A 21,650-nucleotide genomic window follows, 5' to 3' on the forward strand; every position below is an offset into this window, starting at 1 on the left:
CTGCGGCTGAGCGCCGAGGAAGCAAAGGGGGCAGAGGAAGATGCTTCAGGGAATTAGGGAGAGCCCGGGTCCACAGCTTGTCAGCAGCTTAAGATGGAGCTTAGAAAACGCCATCCAGCCTTAATCCAGTTTGATCAGCCTGGGGGCTTTGGAGACGCAGAAAGGAGAAAAACAGCCCCTTTTCGGCTCTGGCACAGGGACCCCCAACATGGCGCCCCCAGGCCCCACAGCCCCCACTGCCTACCAAGCGTTTCTAGGAAGTGGGTGGGGCCAGGCAGGGCTTTTGTCCCGGATGGCTCCTGATTGGCCACTGGAGAGTCGATTGACGGTGCCGTTCTTTAAAAATGCGGTCTCAGCAACAGCATAAGGAGGTCGGCCGCGGCAGCCATTTTGTGGCCGGCTCTGCCTCTGGGGTCAGCCATTTTGAGGCTGCGCCCACCACACAGTGTCAGAATCCCCAAGGTGGTCACTGGCTCAAAAAGATCCTGGCTTACTGCTGACAGGTGTCTTTTTGCATTGCAATGACCTGACTTTTTCAGGTGTCTTTTTGCCTTGCAGATGTTGGAATCCCCAGTGCTGATGTTCTCCTTCACCTGCGTCGAAGACGGCTACTTGCCGGTACAAAGCCCTTGTGTTTTCTTGCAGCTGGTAAAATGTGCTTTTCATACCACACCTCACAGGCCACCACGTTCAGGGGGCCCTTTAGGTCTTTGGATGCCCGCTGTCCAGTCCTGTGTTTAGTTTCATTTCCCTCTCCCTCCCACCCCCCACACACGCCAACCCTGTGAGGCAGGCTGTGGATGCATTCCACCCTTGAGGGACAATAGTCACAACAAGCTACATAAGTAAAAATTATCCGGATAAAGAGAGTAGACCCAGTACCACGCGGCTAGCATTAAGTGGAGCACAGCACAATAAAACAGCCGTAGTATGGCAGCGGAGTGTAAATTTGCAAAGAGGTTTGCAGCACTGGATGCTTAAAAGAATGAAGTACGCCTAGTGGGAAGAGAAACAGAAAGGAGAAAGAGAGACCTAACTAACTGTTTTATTGTGCGTTCAGTCTGCCAGTTCTACAGGCAAGCAGGGAGCAGGATGTCTCCCCTTGGGGACACTGAAGGAGGTAATTTGAAAGATGCGGGGCCTGATCCAACTGTGCTAAATGCACGCCTCCTGTGACGCCTCCTGTAGGACCCTCTTGATATCCTGATCAATCATGCACACTGCAGGTCTTGCAGATTCTAGCATCATAATCAGGATTCTAAGACTCCATTAAATCCCGTTTCCTGATCTTGGTTTGGGGGAGGAAAGGACACTGCCAAACCCCAGTTCTCTTCACCCCATGCTTGATTTTATAAACCTCTATCATGTCATTCTGCCCCCTCCCCTCCGTGCCTTTAGATGTCTCTTTTCTCATTGGGAAGGGGCTCCATCACCTTAATTGTCTTGGCTGTCTTCTTAATCTTCACAAGACACAACAGGCACCTCTGAAGGGACCATGTGTGCTCTTTTGTCCCTCCTGTCCTTCCGGACACAGCAGTGGCACGGCCCTGGGTGGGGATGCCATGTTATCTCTCTGGAAGCAAACTGGGATTGCATGAACTCCTCTTCATGCATCCCCAAGCAGTGTTTCGGGTGGCTTATCAGGAAAACCGAGCCTGAATATATGGCAGAGGATCAGAAAGCAGGGGAAGGGTTAGTTTTTGTACCCCACTTTCCACTATCCAAGGATGTCTCAAAGCAGTTTACAATCCCCTTTCCTTCCCCTCCCCACAGCAGACACCTGTGAGGTAGAGGGGGCTGAGAGAGCTCTGAGAGAACTGCTTCGCAAGAACAACTCTAACAGGATTGTGATTAGGCCAAGGTCCCCCAGCCGGCTGCCTGTGGAGGAGTGGGGAATCAAGCTGGGCCTTCCAGACTGGAGGCCACCACCCTTAACTGCTACACCATCTTGGTGCAGGCAGATGCCAACTCTCCCAGGGCTTGCTACACGGAGCGGCATGCTGTGCTGCTCTTAGGATGTTTTTGTTTACGTCATGAAGGGCAAGACTGCCACACCTGGCGCTGAGCAGGGATGGGAGTTCAGGCCTCTGGAGAACCCCCCCCTCGGCCTTTTCCTCCCCCCCACAGGTCGAGTACAGGATCATCGTCCAAGTGATGAACGAGAATGACAACAGGCCACAGTTTCAAGAGGACACCATCTTGCCACAAAACATCAGTGAGGTGAGAAATATTGCGTGGCACTAAATGGTGGTAACAATGAACATGACATGTGCCAATAAAGGTCCTCCGATTCGGAATAAACAGCAAACATTTCCTCAGCTCACCCTTTCGTCAATGAACACACTTGACTGCAGAATTTGCATGAAGAAAAGAACGGAAAATGTTTGAGCTTGGACCTTCTTCATTTTAGTTCAGTATCAAAGTAAACGTATTAGCATACAAAAGGGGAAATTTACATGAGCAGGTAAGGATAAGCAGAAATCCACTACTCAGTTTAAAGATCAATTATGAGTGCTTAAAAACACCAGCCAAATTATGCAATCAATGAAAACATCTGCTATAGAATCACAGAATCCTAGAGTTGGAAGGGGCCACACAGGCCATCTAGTCCAACCCCCTGCTCAACGCAGGATCAGCCCTAAGCACCCTAAAGCAGTGGTCCCCAACCTTTTTATCACCGGGGACCACTCAACGCCTTTTACTGAGGCCCGGTGGGGGGGGGTAGTTTACTCCTCTACTCTCAACCACTGCCCTAACGCTCTCTGATCGCTATGATAATGTTTAAACATCCCTTCAAAATTAGATACAGACACGCCACAACAATGAAGTGTGTGGTAAAGGGCTGGGGGGGGGGTGAAGTAAAGGGCCGGGGGGGGGCAGAAGGCGTCCTTCGGGGCCCACCTCCAATTAGTCGAAGGACCACATATGGTCTGCGGCCCACAGGTTGGGGATTGCTACCCTAAAGCATCCAAGAAAAGTGTGTATCCAGCCTTTGCTTGAAGACTGCCAGTGAGGGGGAGCTCACCACCTCCTTAGGCAGCCTATTCCACTGCTGAACTACTCTGACTGTGAAAAACTTTTTCCTGATATCTAGCCTATATCGTTGTACTTGAAGTTCAGACCCATTACTGCGTGTCCTCTCCTCTGCAGCCAGCAGAAACAGCATCCTGCCCTCCTCCACGTGACAACCTTTCCAATACTTAAAGAGGGAGGGCTATCATGTCCCCTCTCAACCTCCTCTTCTCCAGGCTGAACATTCCTATGTTACAGGGTCATTGAAAGTGCATTGAGAAACCTTCACTAGAGGAAAAACTCCCCCAAACAATATAAGCTGACCAAAAAGTTGCAGTCACCTGTTGAGGTGAGCTAATGAACTGCAGCTGTTCCAGTTTGGGAAGGTCAATCAGACCTGTCAACTTGTGATCAGAATGATCTAGGAAGCCAATCCTAAATCTACTACTGTCAAATGCCCCATGATTACCAGAAAGCAGTGAGGAGTCCACAACCCATGAGGACTTAAAGGGGACATGACTATTAGCAAAGGTACTAGGGGTAATTATGCAATTTGTAAGGCACGTGAGAATGCCCCTTTAATTGGCTTTAGGAAAACGCCAGCTACCAGGGACTCCTTGATACATCCTGATATTTTTCATTGCCCTAAGAGTGTCCTTAGTGTAAGTGTCATAATTCTACAGCCCTTTTGCTGTAGAATTACAGAGATTTGAGAAGCTTGATGTGAATTTTAGCAAGGAGTTGTCTTCCTTTCCTAACTTCATTTCAGTATATGTTTACTATGTTCTCTGGTGTCCGGGCCCCCAAATATTTTATTGGCCAGAAGCAATGCTGCAGCAGAATTAGGAATGCTGTGTCTATAGTTCCCCATTTCGTCACTAAACATCATACAGAAGAGGAACTGAAATTTTGTGTCAAACTTCACATGTATAATTCTGTTGATGTCACCAGGGTTCATCTACAACAGGAAGCTAGATTAATCCAATAATAATAATAAAATAAATAATAATTCATAGATTAAAAACTAAGTTCCCTTTAGGTCTTCACACGTCACTGGATTTGTCTTGTTTTTTTTGTTTCTTTTTATAATTTGTTCATACAAATTGAGTAAGTACCCCCTTACCCCTAGTACATTTGCTAATTGTCATGTCCCCTTTAAGTCCTCATTAGTTGTGGACTCCTCTGCTCACTGCTTTCTGGTAATCATGGGGCATTTGACAGTAGTAGATTTAGGGTTGGCTTCCTAGATCATTCTGATCACAAGTTGACAGGTCTGATTGACCTTCCCAAACTGGAACAGCTGCTCACCTCAATTAGCTCACCTCAACAGGTGATTCAACTCTTCGGTTTACTTAAAGGGTCGCTGCTGTCGTTTCCCACTTTTTGACTGCCCTGAATGTTGCTGAAAGAGCCCAAAGAGGCAGTTACAGAGCTAAGTAAGATGAGTTTTTACCCAAAACATTTATTATTAGTTTTGTTGGTTGATGATAGTAAGCACTTATATGTTCTTGGTAGAACTTGATGGCTTTTTTTTTACTTTATTCCTTAGAAATGCACTAGAGTTCTTTACCAGCCAGCATTTTCATGCTTGACTGTAACATACCACTGCTTTCGGTGAATTTATATTGTTTGGGGGAAGATTTTGTTCTATTGAAGGTTTCCCTATGCATTTTCATGACCATGTAATTATTTCCATATAACAGTAATTTAGTGATTGTATATTTTGGTAGATTTTTTTTTTGGGGGGGGGGTGTTATTTCCCCATATCTGTTGCTCCACATGCTGGAGAACTCCACCTGGGCTTCATTTAAAAAATACCAGCCCCTCCAATCAGAGCAGAGATATGATGAGGGGGTGCCTAACCCCTCTTGGCCCATTGCATTTCCATCCCAAATGCCCCCCCCTTGAAGATGTTGAAAAGTACACAATAAAAATTGGCAGTGCCCACCAGGATGTGGTCCTTAGGGCAAAGATGGCATGGTTTTGAAGTGGGGCTTAGAGATGTCCCAGAATCACAATTCATCTCCAGACTGCAGGGACCCATTGAAAGAATCATAGAGTTGGAAGGGCCCTCCTGGGTCATCTAGTCCAACCCCCTGCACTATGCAGGACACTCACATCCCTATCACTCATCTACCTGCCACTCCTTGAGCCTTCACATTCTCTTTGGAGAAACAGCAAAGGACTGTATTAAAAGAAGTATCGTGTCCAGATCACGGGAGGTGATGGTACCGCTTTACTCTGCTCTGGTTTGGCCTCACTGGGAGTCCTGGGTTCAGTTTTGGGCACTCCAGTTGAAGAGGGATGTAGACAAACTGGAGCGTGTCCAGAGGAGGGCAACAAAGAGGGTGAGGGGTTTGGAGACCAAGACATATGATGAAAGGTTGGGGGAGCTTGCTCTGCTTAGCCTGGAGAGGAGACGATTGAGAGGGGATCTGATAACCATCTTTAAGTACTTGAAGATGAAGCCAGTGGCCCCTCCAGTCCAACACTCTGTGTCACCCAGTGGCCAAAACCCAGGTGCCATTAGGAGGTCCACCAGCAGAGCCAGAACTCCTGAAGCCCCTCCACTGTGCCCCCTAAGCACCCAGAAGACACAGCATCACTGCCCAGGCAGCGTGTGCTTGTGGGGCAGGTCTGCAACACAGTGCTAACTCAGGGAAGAAATCTAGCTCTGAGCATCAGCTGAGTCCAAGGCAGGAGTGGGAACCTGGCTTCCTACAGTCAGGGCCCTGCACTCACGCTGGGTAATCAGAGCCATGACGGAGCCTCAAAGGTTGGCGGTCCCAAGCTGGCCGGCGAATTCCAGAGACATCGTCACAAAGTCCAGTGCAAGGTCAGAAGTTTGAAGAGTCCATCAAACAAGGTTTCCGTTCTCAGCTTCTTGGCACAATGCTCAGTTGCTTGACATCGCCTTCCCTGCAGACTGCCCAGGCATTGGGCCTGTGGCTACTCAGTGTCCGATAGCTGTAGCTGCCTCAGGGCTAGCCTTGCAGATCTCCTTCTCTCTTGCAAGGCCTCTTTAAGTCTTTTCCTGCAGCGCTGGCTCATGGAGGGTGAGCGTTCTGAATGCTCTGAGCCAAGGGTAGTCAACCTGTGGTCCTCCAGACGTGCATGGACTACAATTCCCATGAGCCCCTGCCAGCAAACCCAAACGCTGGCAGGGGCTCATGGGAATTGTAGTCCACGCACATCTGGAGGACCACAGGTTGATTACCCCTGCTCTGAGCCACTGGTCTGCTCCTGTTTCCAGCTGTAGCTTGCCAGCATCCCAGGTATCCCCACCTGCAGGCGCTTCAGCTGACTGCTGATCAGATGCTGCCAGCCTGGGCCGAGCTCTTCCTTTCAGCAGCTCTTCCTCCCCCTCAGAGGAGTGGCCAGAGGAGGCCTTCAAACATTCGCTCTATTCCTCGCAGCCATTTGATGGCCATTGGATCCAGATGTTTCTCCAGTCCCCTCTGGACGCTTTCTGAGCTTGTAGCAGCCGCCTTTTCCTGCAGCAGGGAATGCCTCACATTAATGACTCTGTGGGTGGAGAAGAACTTGGAGAAAGAGGGTGGACGGGATGCGCTCTGATTCTAAGCATTCCTTCCCTCGTGGTCCATCTCTGCCTTCCTTTCTGCAGCTGGCCGCAGTGCATTCGGTCCTTTTCAGCGCCCAGGCGGACGACGCGGACGGGGACACCATCATGTACGTGATTGACAGCTCCTCGGTGAGTCTTCTCCGTGTGGCTGGGAAGGTTTCCCTGGTCACTGTGGCAAACCGGTGTGGAGGGTGGGGTGAGATGGGGTGGGGGAGGAAGGCAGAAGTGAGGGGAGGTAAGGACACCATGATTGTCTGAGAAGGGGATGTAGCCCTGCCTGCACAGCTCCCCCTTAACTCTGTCCTTTCCAGATAGAATCCTAGAATCATAGAGTTGGAAGGGGCCATAGAGGCCATCTAGTCCAACCCCCTGCTCAACGCAGGATCAGCCCTAAGCATCCTAAAGCATCCAAGAAAAGTGTGTATCCAACCTTTGCTTGAAGGACTGCCAGATAGGGTTGCCACCCTCCTGGTAGGTCACAGGTGGTAAACTGTGGAGACAGACTAAATAGAAATCCGCTGGAGATGTGCTATAGAGATACCTTCCCAAGCAGCCGTTGTTGTGTTGTTGTTGTTGTTAAATTTGCTACCCGCCATTCCCGATCCAGTTTGTGGCAGATTACAGACATCCTGTTAAAAGCCCCATTAAAAGCCCCCCAAAATGGACACATAAATATAAGACACAATGAACCAAACAAACCAGGGGATCAGGCCCCGCCTATCAGGTTCCCTCTCTTTTGTAGAGTGGCTTGCTTTATTCCCCTTTTGGGTCACAACTGACTCCCTCACCCATCGGGAGCCGTCCTGAGCAAGCCCCAGGCGTGGGCCTGAGATTAGCCGGGGGACAAGGACACCTTGGCACGCCTGTGGGTGGAGATTAAGGGCTACGTGTGTGGCACAACAGGCGTCTGGATTTGCAGGGATGGGGCAGGTGTGTGTGTGTGTCTCTCTTTGTGTGATAAGGCAAGTGGCGGCTTTGGGAGACGGAAGGGAGACTTCCCAATCCTGCTCCAACTTTCCCCCCCTGTGAACTCAGGGTGGTCTCCTTGGTCCCGCCCAGCCAGTAAGTGCTTCCTTCTTGGACTTGCAGGCCGACTCCCGGCACTTCCGGATTGACCTGCCCAACAGCGGCAAGATAGTCCTGGCAAAACCGCTCGACTTCGAGACCCAGAGGCACCTGGAGGTGGTGGTCCACGCTGTGGTGAGGAGGGGCGGTGGCCTGTGGGCGCATGGGGCGGGCCTCTTCCTGCAGTTGGTTGGACATATGAAGCCATCTTCCGCTGAGGCCCTGGATCTCAGAAGGTCTTCCCCACCGCCTTTGAACTGGGGATGCCGGGGCTTGAACTGGGGACCTTCCGCATGCCTAACAATGACTCCGCCTTTCCGGAACGGAACTCTGACACGAAGGGACCCTCTCCCAAGTCAGGGCCTGGTTCAATCAAGTTTTAGATTTATTCTTCTCCTGCCGGTGTACAAAGTGGCACTGGGAAGTGCAGAGTTCTTCCACCAAAGCATAATTCATAGAATCCTAGAGTTGGAAGGGGCCATACAGGCCATCTAGTCCAACCCCCTGCTCAACGCAGGATCAGCCCGTTCCGGAAATGCAGATTCCTGGCACACCTGGCAGACATGAGGCATAAGCAGCGACTCTTCAGTGATCCAGAGTATTGGTTCCCCAAGCGGGACCAGCTCCACCTGTTCGAGGTGGTGGGCCAAGACCTTTCCCAGCCTTTCCCTTTAAAATGACAATGGGAGATGTCAGGATTTGAACCTGGGGCCTCCTGGGTCTGCCTCATGGGGATGGACTCTGCTTTTAGAGGTGAAGGGGGGGGAACGCGTGGGAGCTGCTCTGAGCTTGGAGATCAGCCTGGAAATGGGGATGGGGAAATCTGTGGAAAAGTGGAGGATGCCCACGGACAGTGTGATGCTTCAAATGCAGCCGTTATCCACTGGTGGGTCAGCGCTTGGTCCTCCCAATGACTCCTGGGAATTGCAGTTCCGGTGCCTTGCCTGAGATTCACTGTCCCCCTTGCAGAGGTGCAATAATAATATAATAAAAAATAATTTTTGAACCTGCCCTTCCCATGGGCTCAGGATGGGAAACATCCATCATAAATACGCACTAAAATTAAAATATCACACACGTCGAAAGTCAAGCCTGTGATTTTCTGTTGTTACAAGGAGGGTATCCTGGTTTTGGGGGGGGGGTCTTTCTTCCCCTGATGTTCTGCTGGGTCGTCTTCAGAGGCCTGAAGCCCCAGGGAAGGAGCATGTGGGTCAGCTCTGCCCTTAAAGGACGCAGGAGGGACCAGAGGAGTCGGTGGAGAGGATGGCTCAAAGAGAAAGGGCCGGGAGCTTGACTTTCACGCTGGGGACGCTTGGTCAGTCACGTAGAAGAGGAGGGCGATGTCCCTTAAGAATGGGAGAGGCACCAGGAAGAGGGAGTGGCCAGGCGGTCTATTTCCAGACGCTCCCTTGCCCCCCCTGCACCCCCACCCCGCTTGCTCACTAACAGCCTGCCTAAGTCCGCTTTCCCTGGCTAATTGGGGGTGACAGAACCTCGTCAGCTCCCCGTTTAGCACGGACCGCGTAAATCCCACTTTTTAATTTCGCTAAGAGGCTAAGCCAGGACTCTGCACCTCTCCGGGTTTGGGGTGAGCCATCCTGCCCCGACCCCCGTGCTGGGATTGCCGATCGAGTACCCCTGCACCCTGCCCTCCCCTCATTTCAGACTTTGCTTCCCACCCCTGCCGGGCACAAAGGCTTCGGGCTGCCCTCCAGATGGCAGGGTGCCCGGCGCCACCTGCTTAGCGCACCGTCCCTGATGCGTCAGGCCTCACCTCTCTCTCCCTTTTGTTCCGCTCGCAAGCTTGCTGGCTCCTGAGCCGGGTGTCCTTCAGGTACGCCACGCGACAGCCACCTGGTCCACGTGAGCGGCTGACGGGGAGGGCTGAGAAGCGCATGGGTACATGTCAGCAATGCCAGGAGATACTGTCTGCGCTCCAGCGTGCAACTGGACACATCACAGCCTGTGCAACTTCCTGAAGTCCTTGGCTGTGCTCCTGGCCTGCCAGTGAGGTGCAAGGGGTCCAGAATCTCAGTTCTGCAGCCGGAAGAGAGAGCTTCATGTTGTATTCTTTGTGTATGCTGAAAACAGAGAGCTGCCCCTCCACAGAGACATGGCTGATGCTGGCCTGCCCAGCAATAAGATCTACAGAAATTCTGCAATCGCGGAATTTCGATCTGGGGAATGAATGGCTGCAAACATGGGTGAAATTATCTGCAGAAGTGTGCTTGCACACGAAAACCTACATCTCGGATAAAAGTTTTTTGGTCTTAGAGGCGCCGCTGGACTCCAGCTTTGTTCTTGTGGAGGAAATCAGTTCCCCCCCGATTTCCGTAGCCTCATAAGCACCAATGAGAGGCCTGCAGCATTTGACTTGCCTTGCCAGGTATGCAAGACGGCTAAGAGGAAGCAAACGGGCTTTGGAAGCTGTGCAGAACTCTTGTTCAAATGGGGCACATTCCTGGGTCTCGGATGCGATTGTGGTGCAGCCCGCCAAATCCATGCTGATGCAGGACTGTGAGCATCGTGCTTTCCAGGGAGATGTGGCAGAGCTCTTCGTACTCTGCCCAACTGCGATTGAGTTGAAAACATAGATTATTCTTCCACCTGTACATAGTGGCTGAGAGCCACCGAGGGGCCTCTCGTCCAGATGTTCCCTGATCCCCTCTGGAAGTTGTGCTTGGAGCTGCCACCGCTTCCTGGGGCAGGGAATGGCACATGCTAGTGACCGCTTGGACAAAGAGGGAATTAGCATGTGTTCATTGCCTTTCCACGTCTCATTTACCCATCTGAGGAAGGAAGCAGTTTTGATGGCTGTTTCTTTGTTTGGCCGCAGGAAATGAGCACCAAGGAGCGGTACAACTCCTCGGCCAGGATCCAGGTCAACGTGATGGACGGAGACGACCAGTACCCCAAGTTCCTGCCGTGCAATTTCCTGTCCCACGACGGAGTCAGCGTTTGCGTCAGTCCCGTCTACACGACAAACATCACGGAAAGGGAGATGAAGGTGGGGGTGGGGGTGGGGATGGGGTGGGGGGATATGTGATGGCACCTGGCATGCGGCTTGCGGGGTGGACCCCCTCCCTTTGGGTGAAGGTTAAAAGGTAAAGGTCTCCCCTGTGCAAGCACCAAGTCACGTCTGACCCTTGGGGTGACGCCCTCCAGCGTTTTCATGGCAGACTCAATACGGGGTGGTTTGCCAGTGCCTTCCCCAGTCATTACCGTTTACCCCCAGCAGCAAGCTGGGTGCTCATTTTACCGACCTGGAAGGATGGAAGGCTGAGTCGACCTTGAGCCGGCTGCTGGGATCGAACTCCCAGCCTCATGGGCAAAGCTTTCAGACTGCATGTCAGCTCCCTTACCACTCTGCGCCACCAGAAGCTCTTGGATGCAGGTTAGCCTTTGTTAGCCGTTTGCTTGGCCCAGTGGTCTCAGAAGTGCCGATTTTGGGTAGCGCCCCAGTTGAAGAGGTGCCAACTACCCTACATTGTGTAGTGGTTTAGAGCAGTGGCTTCTAATCTGGTGAGCTGGGCTTGATTCCCTGCTCCTCCACATGCAGCCAACTGGGAGACCTTCGGCTAGTCACAGCCTTGATAGTGCTCTTCTGATTGAGCAGTTCTGTCAAAGCTCTCTCAGCTGCCCCCCTACCTCACAGGGTGTCTATTGTAGGGAGAGGCAAGGAAGGCAATTGTCAGCCGCTTTGAAACTCCTTCTGGTAGAGAAAAGCAGGGTATAAAACTCTACTCTTGTTCTACTGAACATGACATCAGTGGCCAAGATGAAAATTTGAAGATTAAACTGCATATTGTTGGTAGGTGAGAAGTCGTGTCCGACCCATCGCGACCCCATGGACAATGATCCTCCAGGCCTTCCTGTCCTCCACCATTCCCCGGAGTCCATTTAAATTTGCACCGACTGCTTCAGGGACTCCATCCAGCCACCTCATTCTCTGTCGTCACCTTCTTCTTTTGCCCTCAGTCGCTCCCAGCATCAGGCTCTTCTCCAGGGAGTCCTCCCTTCTCATGAGGTGGCCAAAGTATTTGAGTTTCATCTTCAGGATCTGGCCTTCTAAGGAGCAGGCAGGGCTGATCTCCTCTAGGACTGGCCGGTTTGTTCGCCTTGCAGTCCAAGGGACTCGCAAGAGTCTTCTCCAGCACCAGAGTTCAAAAGCCTCAATTCTTTGACGCTCGGCCTTCCTTATGGTCCAACTTTCACAGCCATACTTTGCAACTGGGAAGACCATAGCCTTGACTAGACGCACTTTTGTTGGCCAGGTGATGTCTCTGCTTTTTGGGATGCTGTCTAGATTTGCCATAGCTTTCCTCCCCAGGAGCAAGCGTCTTTTAATTTCTTTGCTGCAGTCCCCATCTGCAGTGATCTTGGAGCCCAGGAACCTGCATATATTGCCCCATAATTTGCTCCATTCCTGTGGCGCTTTTCCTCCAACTTCATTTTCGGTGGTTGCATTGTCCTGCACAACACGGATAGTGTCAGGGGTCCCCGACCTTCTAGAGCCTGCAGGCCCTTCTGTAATTCTGACCCAGTGTGGCGGGTGCAGCCAGAAAATGGCTGCAGCAGGAGGATTCAGAGCTTTCTGGGTCTCCGGAGCTGGGGCCCTAGAATGTGTTTCCCTGACTGACGCATGAGAGAAACGTCCTTCTCTGTTGTACACCTTCCATGTTCCGATGTGTGTCGCCTGCAGACAGGTCCCCTCCTCTTCCTGCCCGGCGCCATCCATGCTGAGGACGGAGACCAGGAGCTGAAGGCCCCCATCTCGTACTCCATACTTGCAGGTACTTGTTGTGCTGGGGGCGGGTCGATCTCTAGCCATGCTGCAGAAGGCCCAGATTCTTGTGCATGGTAGTTATGGCCACTCTGTGGCTAGTCTAGCATACCCCATGCTGACCCAAGTTTGAAGAATGCATGAGAATGCGCATTTATGAAAGATAAAAAATGGGTTTCAAGGTCTGATCATTTAGGGAAGTGAATTCTTTCCTCCTCTGTATGTGAAAAAGCTGGTATTTGGGTGACGAGTTAGGTTATTGATGCGATGAGAATATTAAAAATATTGTTCCCTATTGCTAAATAATTAACATCTCCTGGAAGTAGGTGGGCTTTCAGCTCTTCTCCTGGATTTGGTGAGTCTGGCAGCCTGGGCAGGGGGCTGGTGTGTGTGTGTGTGTGTGTGTGTGTCTGTTTGTGTCCATATCCACATATGTTTCCCTCCCTCCCTCTAGAGGCTGTTTTGATATTACACCAGTTTAGTTCCGGCATATCTCCCTGAAGATTTAAACTGCAGGACGTAACTGTTGTAGTATCAAAGCTGCCACTAGAGGATGCCAAAAACATGCAGAACAGGGAAACACACCCAAGAAACAAAGGAACCACAATGGTAGGCGGAGGCAGTGAGGGGGAGCTGGGGTCCTTTCTTCCCGACAGCATGAAACCCAGGGGGAAAGTCCTGGGGAACCAGAAAGAAGCCTGCTGGATTTCCTACCATGATGCTCCTAATTGCTACCCCGTGTCACTTCTATCTCACCTGCGTTCCATTTCCAGGGACGGACCATGGCTGCTTCCACATCGACAACGTCACTGGCGTCATCACCATGTTGCAGCCCGTGGAGAGCCGTCTCCACACTCCGGTGTACAGCCTCAGCATCATGGTAGGCCTCTTGAGACCCACTGAGCCATCATCTTAGCTTCTTAGGGGAGGCAGAACCAAGTGCACCAAAACTGCTCTCTCCATCAGCCCCACACCCTTGAGTGAGAGAAGGACATGCCACTTTGGCACACGACCTGGAGGTGGGGAAGAGTGTAGGGTTGCCAGACAGCGCCAGGAGCGTGGTCGGGAGGGTAGCGCCCTGGGAGAAAAATTGAAATGAAAAATAAGGCCTCAGCTCCTTACAGGAAATTCTGGCCACAGAGTTCCTGGTGATTCCTAGAGCTACCCGGGCATGATACGTGTAGCTCTAGCATTTCCCTGACGCTCTATGGCATGATTGCCATAGAGTATCCAGTGATTGCTAGAGTTACCCTGGACGTTTCTGGGTCACTCTAGGAATTGTCAGGAGCTCTGTGGCCAGAACTTCCTGTAAGAAGCCAAAGCCTTAATTTTGGTTTTCCTTTTTCTCCCCAGGACCACTGCCTCCTCCAGTTGCCACCGTCGATCAGTTGAGCAGCGGCAGACAAGGTCTGCAACTGGCTGGGGGTTTCCTGCCCTGTGTGGGCAAATGAGAACCCTAGGCAGGAGGGGCAGGCCTGAGTGGCAGGGCGGCTTTAGAGGGGGCAGCCAGGGGAGCAATTGTGGGGGACGGGAGGCGGACGGTGTTTGTCTCCCAACATCGCTTCTGCTTGTTTTGGGCAGGCTTCTCAGGTGAACGACCCCAAGAAGTACGCCGTGACGGAGGTCCGAGTGAGGGTCCTGGCAGCCAACAGTCACCCTCCGCATTTTGGGCAGGCCCAGTACCAGGCCTTCACTCACCAGGACGTCAATGCGGCCTCCCTGGTGGTGACCTACAGCGCACGGGTCTTGTTCCTGCATGCGGTGGACATGGACTTTCCTGATGTGAGTAGCTAGGAGGATGCCGCCCCCGCCCATGGAGGGGGGTCTGTTTGGGGGACTGATTCGCCAATAGAATGTGGGTCTCAGTTTATCGTTAAGTGATTATCATTCTGTGATCCTAAGTGGTCTGGAAAACACAGACTGAGACCCCACCCAACAGCCTCTGGGTCTTCTTCCACTTCTTTGTTGCTCCATGGGTGATGGAAGCTAGGGTTGGGCACTTTGGCGGCCGTTCGCACCTAATCACCAATTAGGACTGCCGGTAACTAAGTTGCATGCCGTCCTAAATAATAAAGCTGTCTTTATTTAGTATTAAATTGATTTATATCCCATCTCTTGCTTGCGTCTTCGGTCAGCTAACAGCATTGTTAAAAACACAACCTGTAAACCGCCCCGCGGGAGCGGTAGGAATAAAACGCTAAGGGCAATGTGGGAGGAGAAAGGGGCGGGGCGAGTCCGGGATAAAAACTCGCAGGGGCCAATCAGAGTGGCCCCTCCGAGTGTCAGTCCGATAGGTGAGAGGGCCGAGGGAAGAGCCTTTGCCGAGACATCTGGGAGGAGGGTGGGCAAAAGGCTTCCGCCTGGTGAAAGCAGCAGGCCCGCCGCGTTGGAGACATGGTGGGCCTGCTTCTTTCGCCACCCAGAAGCCGGGACCGGGGGGAGGGGGTTTGACCGCGCTGCCCGGGCGCCTGGGAACGCCTTTAGCCTGGGGATGGGGGTGGAGGAGAAAGCCCTTCCCAGCCACCCTGCCAGCGCTGGAGGAGGGTTTTTCAGTGTGAAAAAAGGTACTGAAAAACTCGTATGTGAGTATATAGGGTACTCACAGCCAGCAAGCTAAATAAAAAATACCAGGCTTCCAACTTGGTTGGTGCCAACTGAAGGCGCATCCAGCTGACCTGGGAGCAACTGATGGTTTTACAATGGAGGGGTGATGGGGGTGGGGGGGTGTATAGGGGGAAGCCACCTAAGTCTGCTATGCAGGGATTGCACTGGAGCTCTGTTTTACACGCCCTGAAGAACTGCTGGAGTTCCAACAGGACCGTGATCTCACTGGGGAGCTCATTCTGCTAAGCCGGGGCCGATGCTGAAAAGGCCCTGTCCTTGGTGGAGGCCAGGCACGCTTCTTGGTGGGTGGGCACCACCAGCCTGTTGGTGTTGGCTGAGCATAAAACCCTTTGGCTTTACTGGGATACATGGGACCCAGACCGCATATAGCCTTGAGTATTAAGGTTAGCCTGATCCGGAATTCAACTGGAAGCAAATGCAGCTGCCATAGAATTTGAGTGAGGACCTGGAAGTTGCATTTTAGGCCAGCTGCAGTTTCCAGAACAGGGATAAGGGGAGGGCTGCGTAGAATGAGTCACAGCTGCTCCCTAAAGACTGAAAGTGAAAGGGGCCAGGCGCACCTCCCTGGGGAGGGTTCTCCCTAATTGTGGGGCTCCCACTGAGAAGGCCCTGTCTCATGTATCCACCAGAGAAGTTCCCTTGAGAGTTGGGACAGTCAGGAGGGCCTTTCCCTCTGATCTTAATTCTTGAGCAGGGACGTAGAAGAGAAAACAGTCCTTCCGATATCCTGGTCCCAGTCCAAAACCGACACCTTGAATTGGGCTGGGGAGTGGACTAGCATCCTGTGCAATTGCTGTAGTCTCAGTAACTGGCCCCAGTCAGCAGGCTAGGCACAGTACTATTTTGTTTGGATCAACATGCAAGGTTGGTCGTGGGCCTAATTCAACAGCACAGGAAAAGTATCCTACAAGGAGCATAAGAGGGAGGTGAACAGTTAGCGTGTTTTGATCAGGAATATCCTGGTCTTCTTCAGGTAATCTCTCCCGGTGTCGTGATTGGCCCAGCTGGAGACCTCCTGCTCCTCGGAGCATCTGTTTACCTCTGGAACAACCATTAGTCAGTTAGGGGAAGAAGAAGAGTTGGTTCTTCTATGCTGCTTTTCTCTAACCGAAGAAGTCTCAAAGTGGCCCAACAATCACCCTCTTTTTCCTCCCCCTGTGGGGTGGGTGAGGCTGAGAGAGCCCTGATATTCCTGCTCAGTCAGAACAACCTCATCAGTGCCGTGGTGAGCCCAAGGTCACCCAGCTGGCTGCAGGTGGAGGAGGAGCAGGGAATCAAACCTAGCTTGCCAGATTAGAAGTCCACACTCCTAACCACTACACCAAGTTACGACTCTCTCTCTCTCTTACAAAGTTGTTCCCCTTCTCCATAAAACTGTTATTTGCAACTCTGCCAATGATAACCTGGCATCTTTTCCTTCCTTTCCGGGGCTTCTTACAGGGCTTCAACCCCCTCATCCGGTACAGCCTGAAGCGGCAGTCCAACCATTCGCTGCTGTTCCAGGTCACCCCCGGAGGGCTCCTCATTGCTCACGCTGACCACCTGCACGCCCTGGAGAGATACGCCTTGCAGGTAAGAGATGCTGCCCAGCCCAGCCCAGCCCAGCCCGGGCCCAGGGGAGCCAGAGGGCTAGTTGCACGGCTGAGATCCTTCGTGTGGTTGTGCGTAGAGAGATGGCACACGTCTCTGGGGCAGCCCTCCATCCATGCCAGCAGTGGGCTGTTTCCTCAGGATTCTTTGGGGAACTGGGTCTCTAAGAGGCGTCTACATCAATACTGCTGCGCATGAAGGAGCAGTTCTCACCCGGTAACTGTGGCCCAACAGGCAGCGTGGTGAAGTGGTTAGGAGCTGGGGACTCCTCTGGAGTTTGACTCTCTGCTCCTCCCCCACATGAAGCCTGATGGATGACCTCGAGCCAGTCCTTTCTCAGTTCTCTCTGATCCACCTGCCTCACAAGGTGCCCGATGTGGGGAAGGAGAACTGTTCTTTTTTTTTTTGTACCTTTGGAGACCAAGACATATGAAGAAAGGTTGGGGGAGCTTTGGTCTTTTTAGCCTGGAGAAGAGACGACTGAGAGGGGATCGGATAACCATCTTCAAGTTCTTAAAAGGCTGCCATGTAGAGGATGGAGCAGAGTTGTTCTCTCTTGCCCTGGAAGGATGGACCAGAACCAATGGGATGAAATTAATTCAAAAGAAATTCCATTTAAAGATATGGAAGAAATTCCTGACAGTCTGAGCGGTTCCTCAGTGGAACAGGCTTCCTCGGGAGGTGGTGGGTTCTCCATCTTTGGAGATTTTTAACAGAGGCTGGAGAGCCATCTGACGGAGAGGCTGTTTCTGTGAAGGCTCAAGGGGGTGGCAGGTGACAGTGGGTGAGCGATAGGGTTGTGAGTGTCCTGAATAGTGCAGGGGGTTGGACTAGATGACCCAGGAAATCCCTTCCAACTCTGTTGTTCTGTGATTGTATTGATGCTATGATTCTATGAATGGAGCTCCATTGTGATTTTTCTTCACTGGCCATCTTCGAGCAAAGGTTGGATACACACTTTTCTTGGATGCTTTAGGATGCTTTGGGCTGAGCCTGCGTTGAGCAGGGGGTTGGACTAGATGGCCTCTATGGCCCCTTCCAACTCTATGATTCCAAGGGGAGCTGCAACTGAATGCTCAGGAGCTCAGGATCCTGGCACCCTTCATGCCCATCTACCTGTCTTCTTTCAGGTTATTGCTCGTGATGAGGAGTCCGGGGAGACTGCCAGTGTTGCTGTCCACGTGGAGGTGCTGAGGCCAGGCCAGGCAGGTAAGCCAGGGCAGTGGAGGGCTCATCCAGGCTTTGGCTATGGGCGAACTCATTTACAGAAGGGTATGCAGGGAAAAGGATGCAGCCAGGGCCTTCTGCCTTGTTTTCCCTGTATGTTAAGGGGTGTCCACCCGGATCCGACAGCCCAGGCAAGGCTGACCTCTTCAGATCCCAGAAGCTTGGGGGCAAGGCAGAGTCTGGGGCTTCTGGATTCTGGCTGTGGTGGACCTCCTGAGGGCACCTGGGTTTGGGCCATTGTGTGACAGAGAGTTGGACTGGATGGGTCATTAGCCTGACCCAACGTGGCTTCTCTTGTGTTCTTATATTTCGGGCAGGAATGCTCTTTCTTTTTGGTGTTGGGAAGCAACAGAGGATGGGGCTTCCTGAGTTTTGGCCCTGCTGGTGGACCTTCTGGTGGCACCTGGTTTTCAGCCACTGTGTGACCCAGAGTGTTGGACTGGATGGGTCATTGTCCTCCTCCAACATGACTTTGCTTAAGTTCTTATTGTCTAGGGCAGTGATACTCTGCCATCTTGGTACTTGAGGGAGCACATTAGGAGGTCTTCTGAAGTTCTGACCCCACTGGTGGACCTCCTGAGGGCACCTGTGTTTTGGACTGGAGGGGCCCCTGGCCTGATCCAACATGGCTTCTCTGATGTCAGCTCAGTGTAATCTGCCCTGGTGAGTCCTTGGGTGGAAGACCAGCCGGGACGCCCAGGGTGGCTACAAAGAGGCAGGCAGTGGAAGACTAACTCGGAATGTCTCCTGCCGTGAAGGCCCAGTGAAGCGTCACCTAAGTTGGCCATGGCTTGACAGCAATTTACACGCACCCAAAACGTGTCAGATTGCTGCGGCCAAAACTCTGTGTAGTCTGCCTTTGACATGCCCCAGGAAATTCTCTGAATTCCTTTGCCAAATCAAAGGAATTGGCTTCAGACCAACACGGCTACCCTTCTGAATCTGCCAGACCAGGCATCCTCTGAAAGGAGATGAGATTGTTTTGTAGCAATTCTAAATGAATTGGGTGTCATCTGCTGACACCACAAGGCTTACAATTTAGAGGACGCTTATCAAGATAATAGCCTGGCTTGGTTTCGGCAGAACTGTGGGAAGCTAAGAAGAGTTGACCCTGGTTGAGTACTCAGATGGGAGACTCTCGAGGAAGAGGGAGGGTTGCTACGCAGAGGCGGGCAATGGTGAACCACATCACCTCTTCACTTGCTTAGCAAACACTTGGGATTGCCATGCAGAGGCCAGCGAAGTGCAGAGGCCACTTCGGTTCCTCTTTCACCTTGAGAACACCTGGGGTTGCCATGCAGAGGCAGGCAAGGGCAATCCATCTCAGATGTGGTTGGATGACCCATGGGGATTATCAGGGTGGTGGTTCCGGGAGTCTTTGCTCTTAGCATGCAGCGATACGATGTTCAGTGCTGCATCTGTTTGAGGAGCAATCTTTCTGCATCATTTCCATGTCCCCAAAATGAGCTTGTTGTTCTTTCCCCCTCCCTGCCCACCCTCTGGTAGTCCCCATGGATCCGTTGGAGTTAGAGCACCAGGGCACCCTGGATCCCGGAGCCCTCGCCGGCTGCCTGGCTGTGCTGCTCTTCGTCACCGCCGTCATCCTCTTTTTCATCCTGCGTACCATGAAGAAGAGGCAGCGCCACCAGCAGAGCATGGAACGGGAGGCTCTCGCCATGGAGAAGCACCCCAATGTGGTAACCAGAACTGCTGTGTGTGGGAAACTTGGGGAAGGACGGGGTATACGCTTGGGAAATAAATAAAAACCAAAATATATCCCTCTGAAAGACCCCAGGCCTGGATCTGGATGGCCAGGCTAGGCCGATCTCAAAAGCTAAGCTGGATTGACAGTGGCTTAGTACTGGGATGGGAGACCACCAAGAAATATCAGGGTTGCCGTGCAGAGGCAGGCCAGGGAAAATCATCTCTGGATGTCTTTCGGTCTGATCTGTCTGATCGGTCTGATGGCCCAGGCTAGGCTGATCTCATCAGATCTCAGAAGCTCAGCAGGGTCATCCCTGGCTAGTACTCGGATCATGGGAGACCCCCAAGGAAAGAGGTCCAGGGTTGCTACGCAGAGGCAGGCCATGGGAATTTTTCCCTTGGCCTGGATGACCCAGGCTGACCTGATCTCATCAGATCTCAGAAGCTACTGAAGGTCAGCCCTGATTTAGTACTGGGATGGGAGACCCCCAAGGAAGAAGTCCGGGGTTGGTACGCAGAGGCAGGCAGTGGCAAAACCCCACCTTGGTTTGTCACTCATCTTGAGCTCAGTGGCCCAGGCTAGCCAGATCAAGTCAGGCCTGGTTAGCACTTGGATGGGAAATCACCAAGGAAGAAGTCCGGGGTTGGTACGTAGAGGCAGGCCATGACGATTAGTCGTTGAGGGCAGGCAGCTGAACATGTGAACAACCTCCGTTGAAACGCACCGGAAGCTCAGTCTGTGGGGTTTGGCCTGTGACACAGGAAGCAGCTTGGTGCCCAATCAGACCTTCAGTCAGGATTGTCAGCTCAGACGGCAGCCGCTCTCCGGGGCATCACGGAGGGAGGCTTCTTGCACCATCTACTGCCTGGTCCTTTTTAAACTGGAGATGCCGGGGATTGAACCGGGGACCTTCTGATATGCAAAGCAGGTGCTCTGCCACTGTGCCACGGGCATGCCCACTGCTTGCGTGCTAACAGCCCCTGCCTTCTCTTATGAATGAGTGATGGATGGTCAGGAATACATGGGCTTTTCCCTCTGTTGTGGTTGGTGTGTTACATTTTTGGCAAAGTCCCTTTAGATTCTTCCAGAAAGGCGATGGGGGAGCACCGTTTTCATGCCCCCCAAACCTGCACGTACCACAAGTACCTCCACCATCTCAAATGTCAGTGTGAAGTTGTGCCTTCAAATCTGGTGAGCCAAATTCGATTCTGTTCTCCTTCACGTGCAGCCAGCTGGGTGACCTTGGGCCAGTCCCAGTTCTCCTAGAGCTCTTCTCACAGAGTAGTTCTTGCAAGAGCTGTCCCACCCCCACTAACCTCACAGGGTGCCTGTTGTGGGGAGAGGATGGGAAAGGTGTTTGTATGCTGATCTGAGATTCCTTCGGGTAGTGAAACGTGAGGTCCCAAAACTATCTCTTCTTGTTGCCTACTTGGGATGCACCGGGTCGTCATGTGGGGGCCCTTCTGAATGACCTCTCTGTACTGCTGGGCATCTCAGCCTGTGCGCCCCTGCAGCTACAGGCAGATGGTAGATCACCACTGGGAAAGAATAAACAGGGCACCCAAAGCTGCATTTGCAAATTTCACAGGATTTCAGAGTCTGAATTCTACAGCACATACTTCAGAATTTGGAGGTCCAGTGCCGGCATGCCTTCCAGTTAATCTGAGGCCCCCTCCAGTTTTAGGGGAGGCAGAGCCTTGGGGCTGGTCCCCACAGCATCCTGGTCAGGGAAGAAGCCGTTTTGCAGGGACTAGCCAGCCAGGGTGGAGAGAAAAGCTGGGCCCCAGCAGAGCTATTTAGGGTGGAGAGAGAGAGCAAGACATACTCTAAAGCAGGGGTAGTCAAACTGCGGCCCTCCAGATGTCCGTGGCCTACAGTTCCCAGGAGCCCCTGCCAGCAAATGCTGGCAGGGGCTCCTGGGAATTGTAGTCCACGGACATCTGGAGGGCCGCAGTTTGACTACCCCTGCTCTAAAGGCTTCCCTCTCCCAGATAGCCAGCTGTGCCTGCCTACAAAAGGAGGGACCTATCAATGTGCCTGGCTCCTTGCACTCCCTCAGG

General features: G+C 52.4%; 1 protein-coding gene across 2 annotated transcripts in view; it reads left to right on the forward strand.

Annotated features, from left to right (window-relative positions):
* The window catches only part of LOC143838695 (cadherin-related family member 5-like), a 59,153-nt gene that overhangs the window by 31,278 nt on the left and 6,225 nt on the right, over positions 1-21,650 (forward strand). For both annotated transcript variants that reach the window (XM_077340442.1, XM_077340443.1), the window contains exons 4-14: positions 559-618; positions 2,128-2,220; positions 6,638-6,724; positions 7,685-7,795; positions 10,497-10,667; positions 12,363-12,453; positions 13,217-13,323; positions 14,025-14,225; positions 16,509-16,640; positions 17,789-17,867; positions 19,392-19,582. In XM_077340442.1, the coding sequence (XP_077196557.1) occupies positions 559-618; positions 2,128-2,220; positions 6,638-6,724; positions 7,685-7,795; positions 10,497-10,667; positions 12,363-12,453; positions 13,217-13,323; positions 14,025-14,225; positions 16,509-16,640; positions 17,789-17,867; positions 19,392-19,582 (1,323 nt within the window). The remainder of the gene's footprint in view (positions 1-558; positions 619-2,127; positions 2,221-6,637; positions 6,725-7,684; positions 7,796-10,496; positions 10,668-12,362; positions 12,454-13,216; positions 13,324-14,024; positions 14,226-16,508; positions 16,641-17,788; positions 17,868-19,391; positions 19,583-21,650) is intronic.

The sequence above is a fragment of the Paroedura picta genome, chromosome 5 (genome assembly GCF_049243985.1).
Source record: "Paroedura picta isolate Pp20150507F chromosome 5, Ppicta_v3.0, whole genome shotgun sequence".
NCBI classification, from domain to species: domain Eukaryota; kingdom Metazoa; phylum Chordata; class Lepidosauria; order Squamata; family Gekkonidae; genus Paroedura; species Paroedura picta.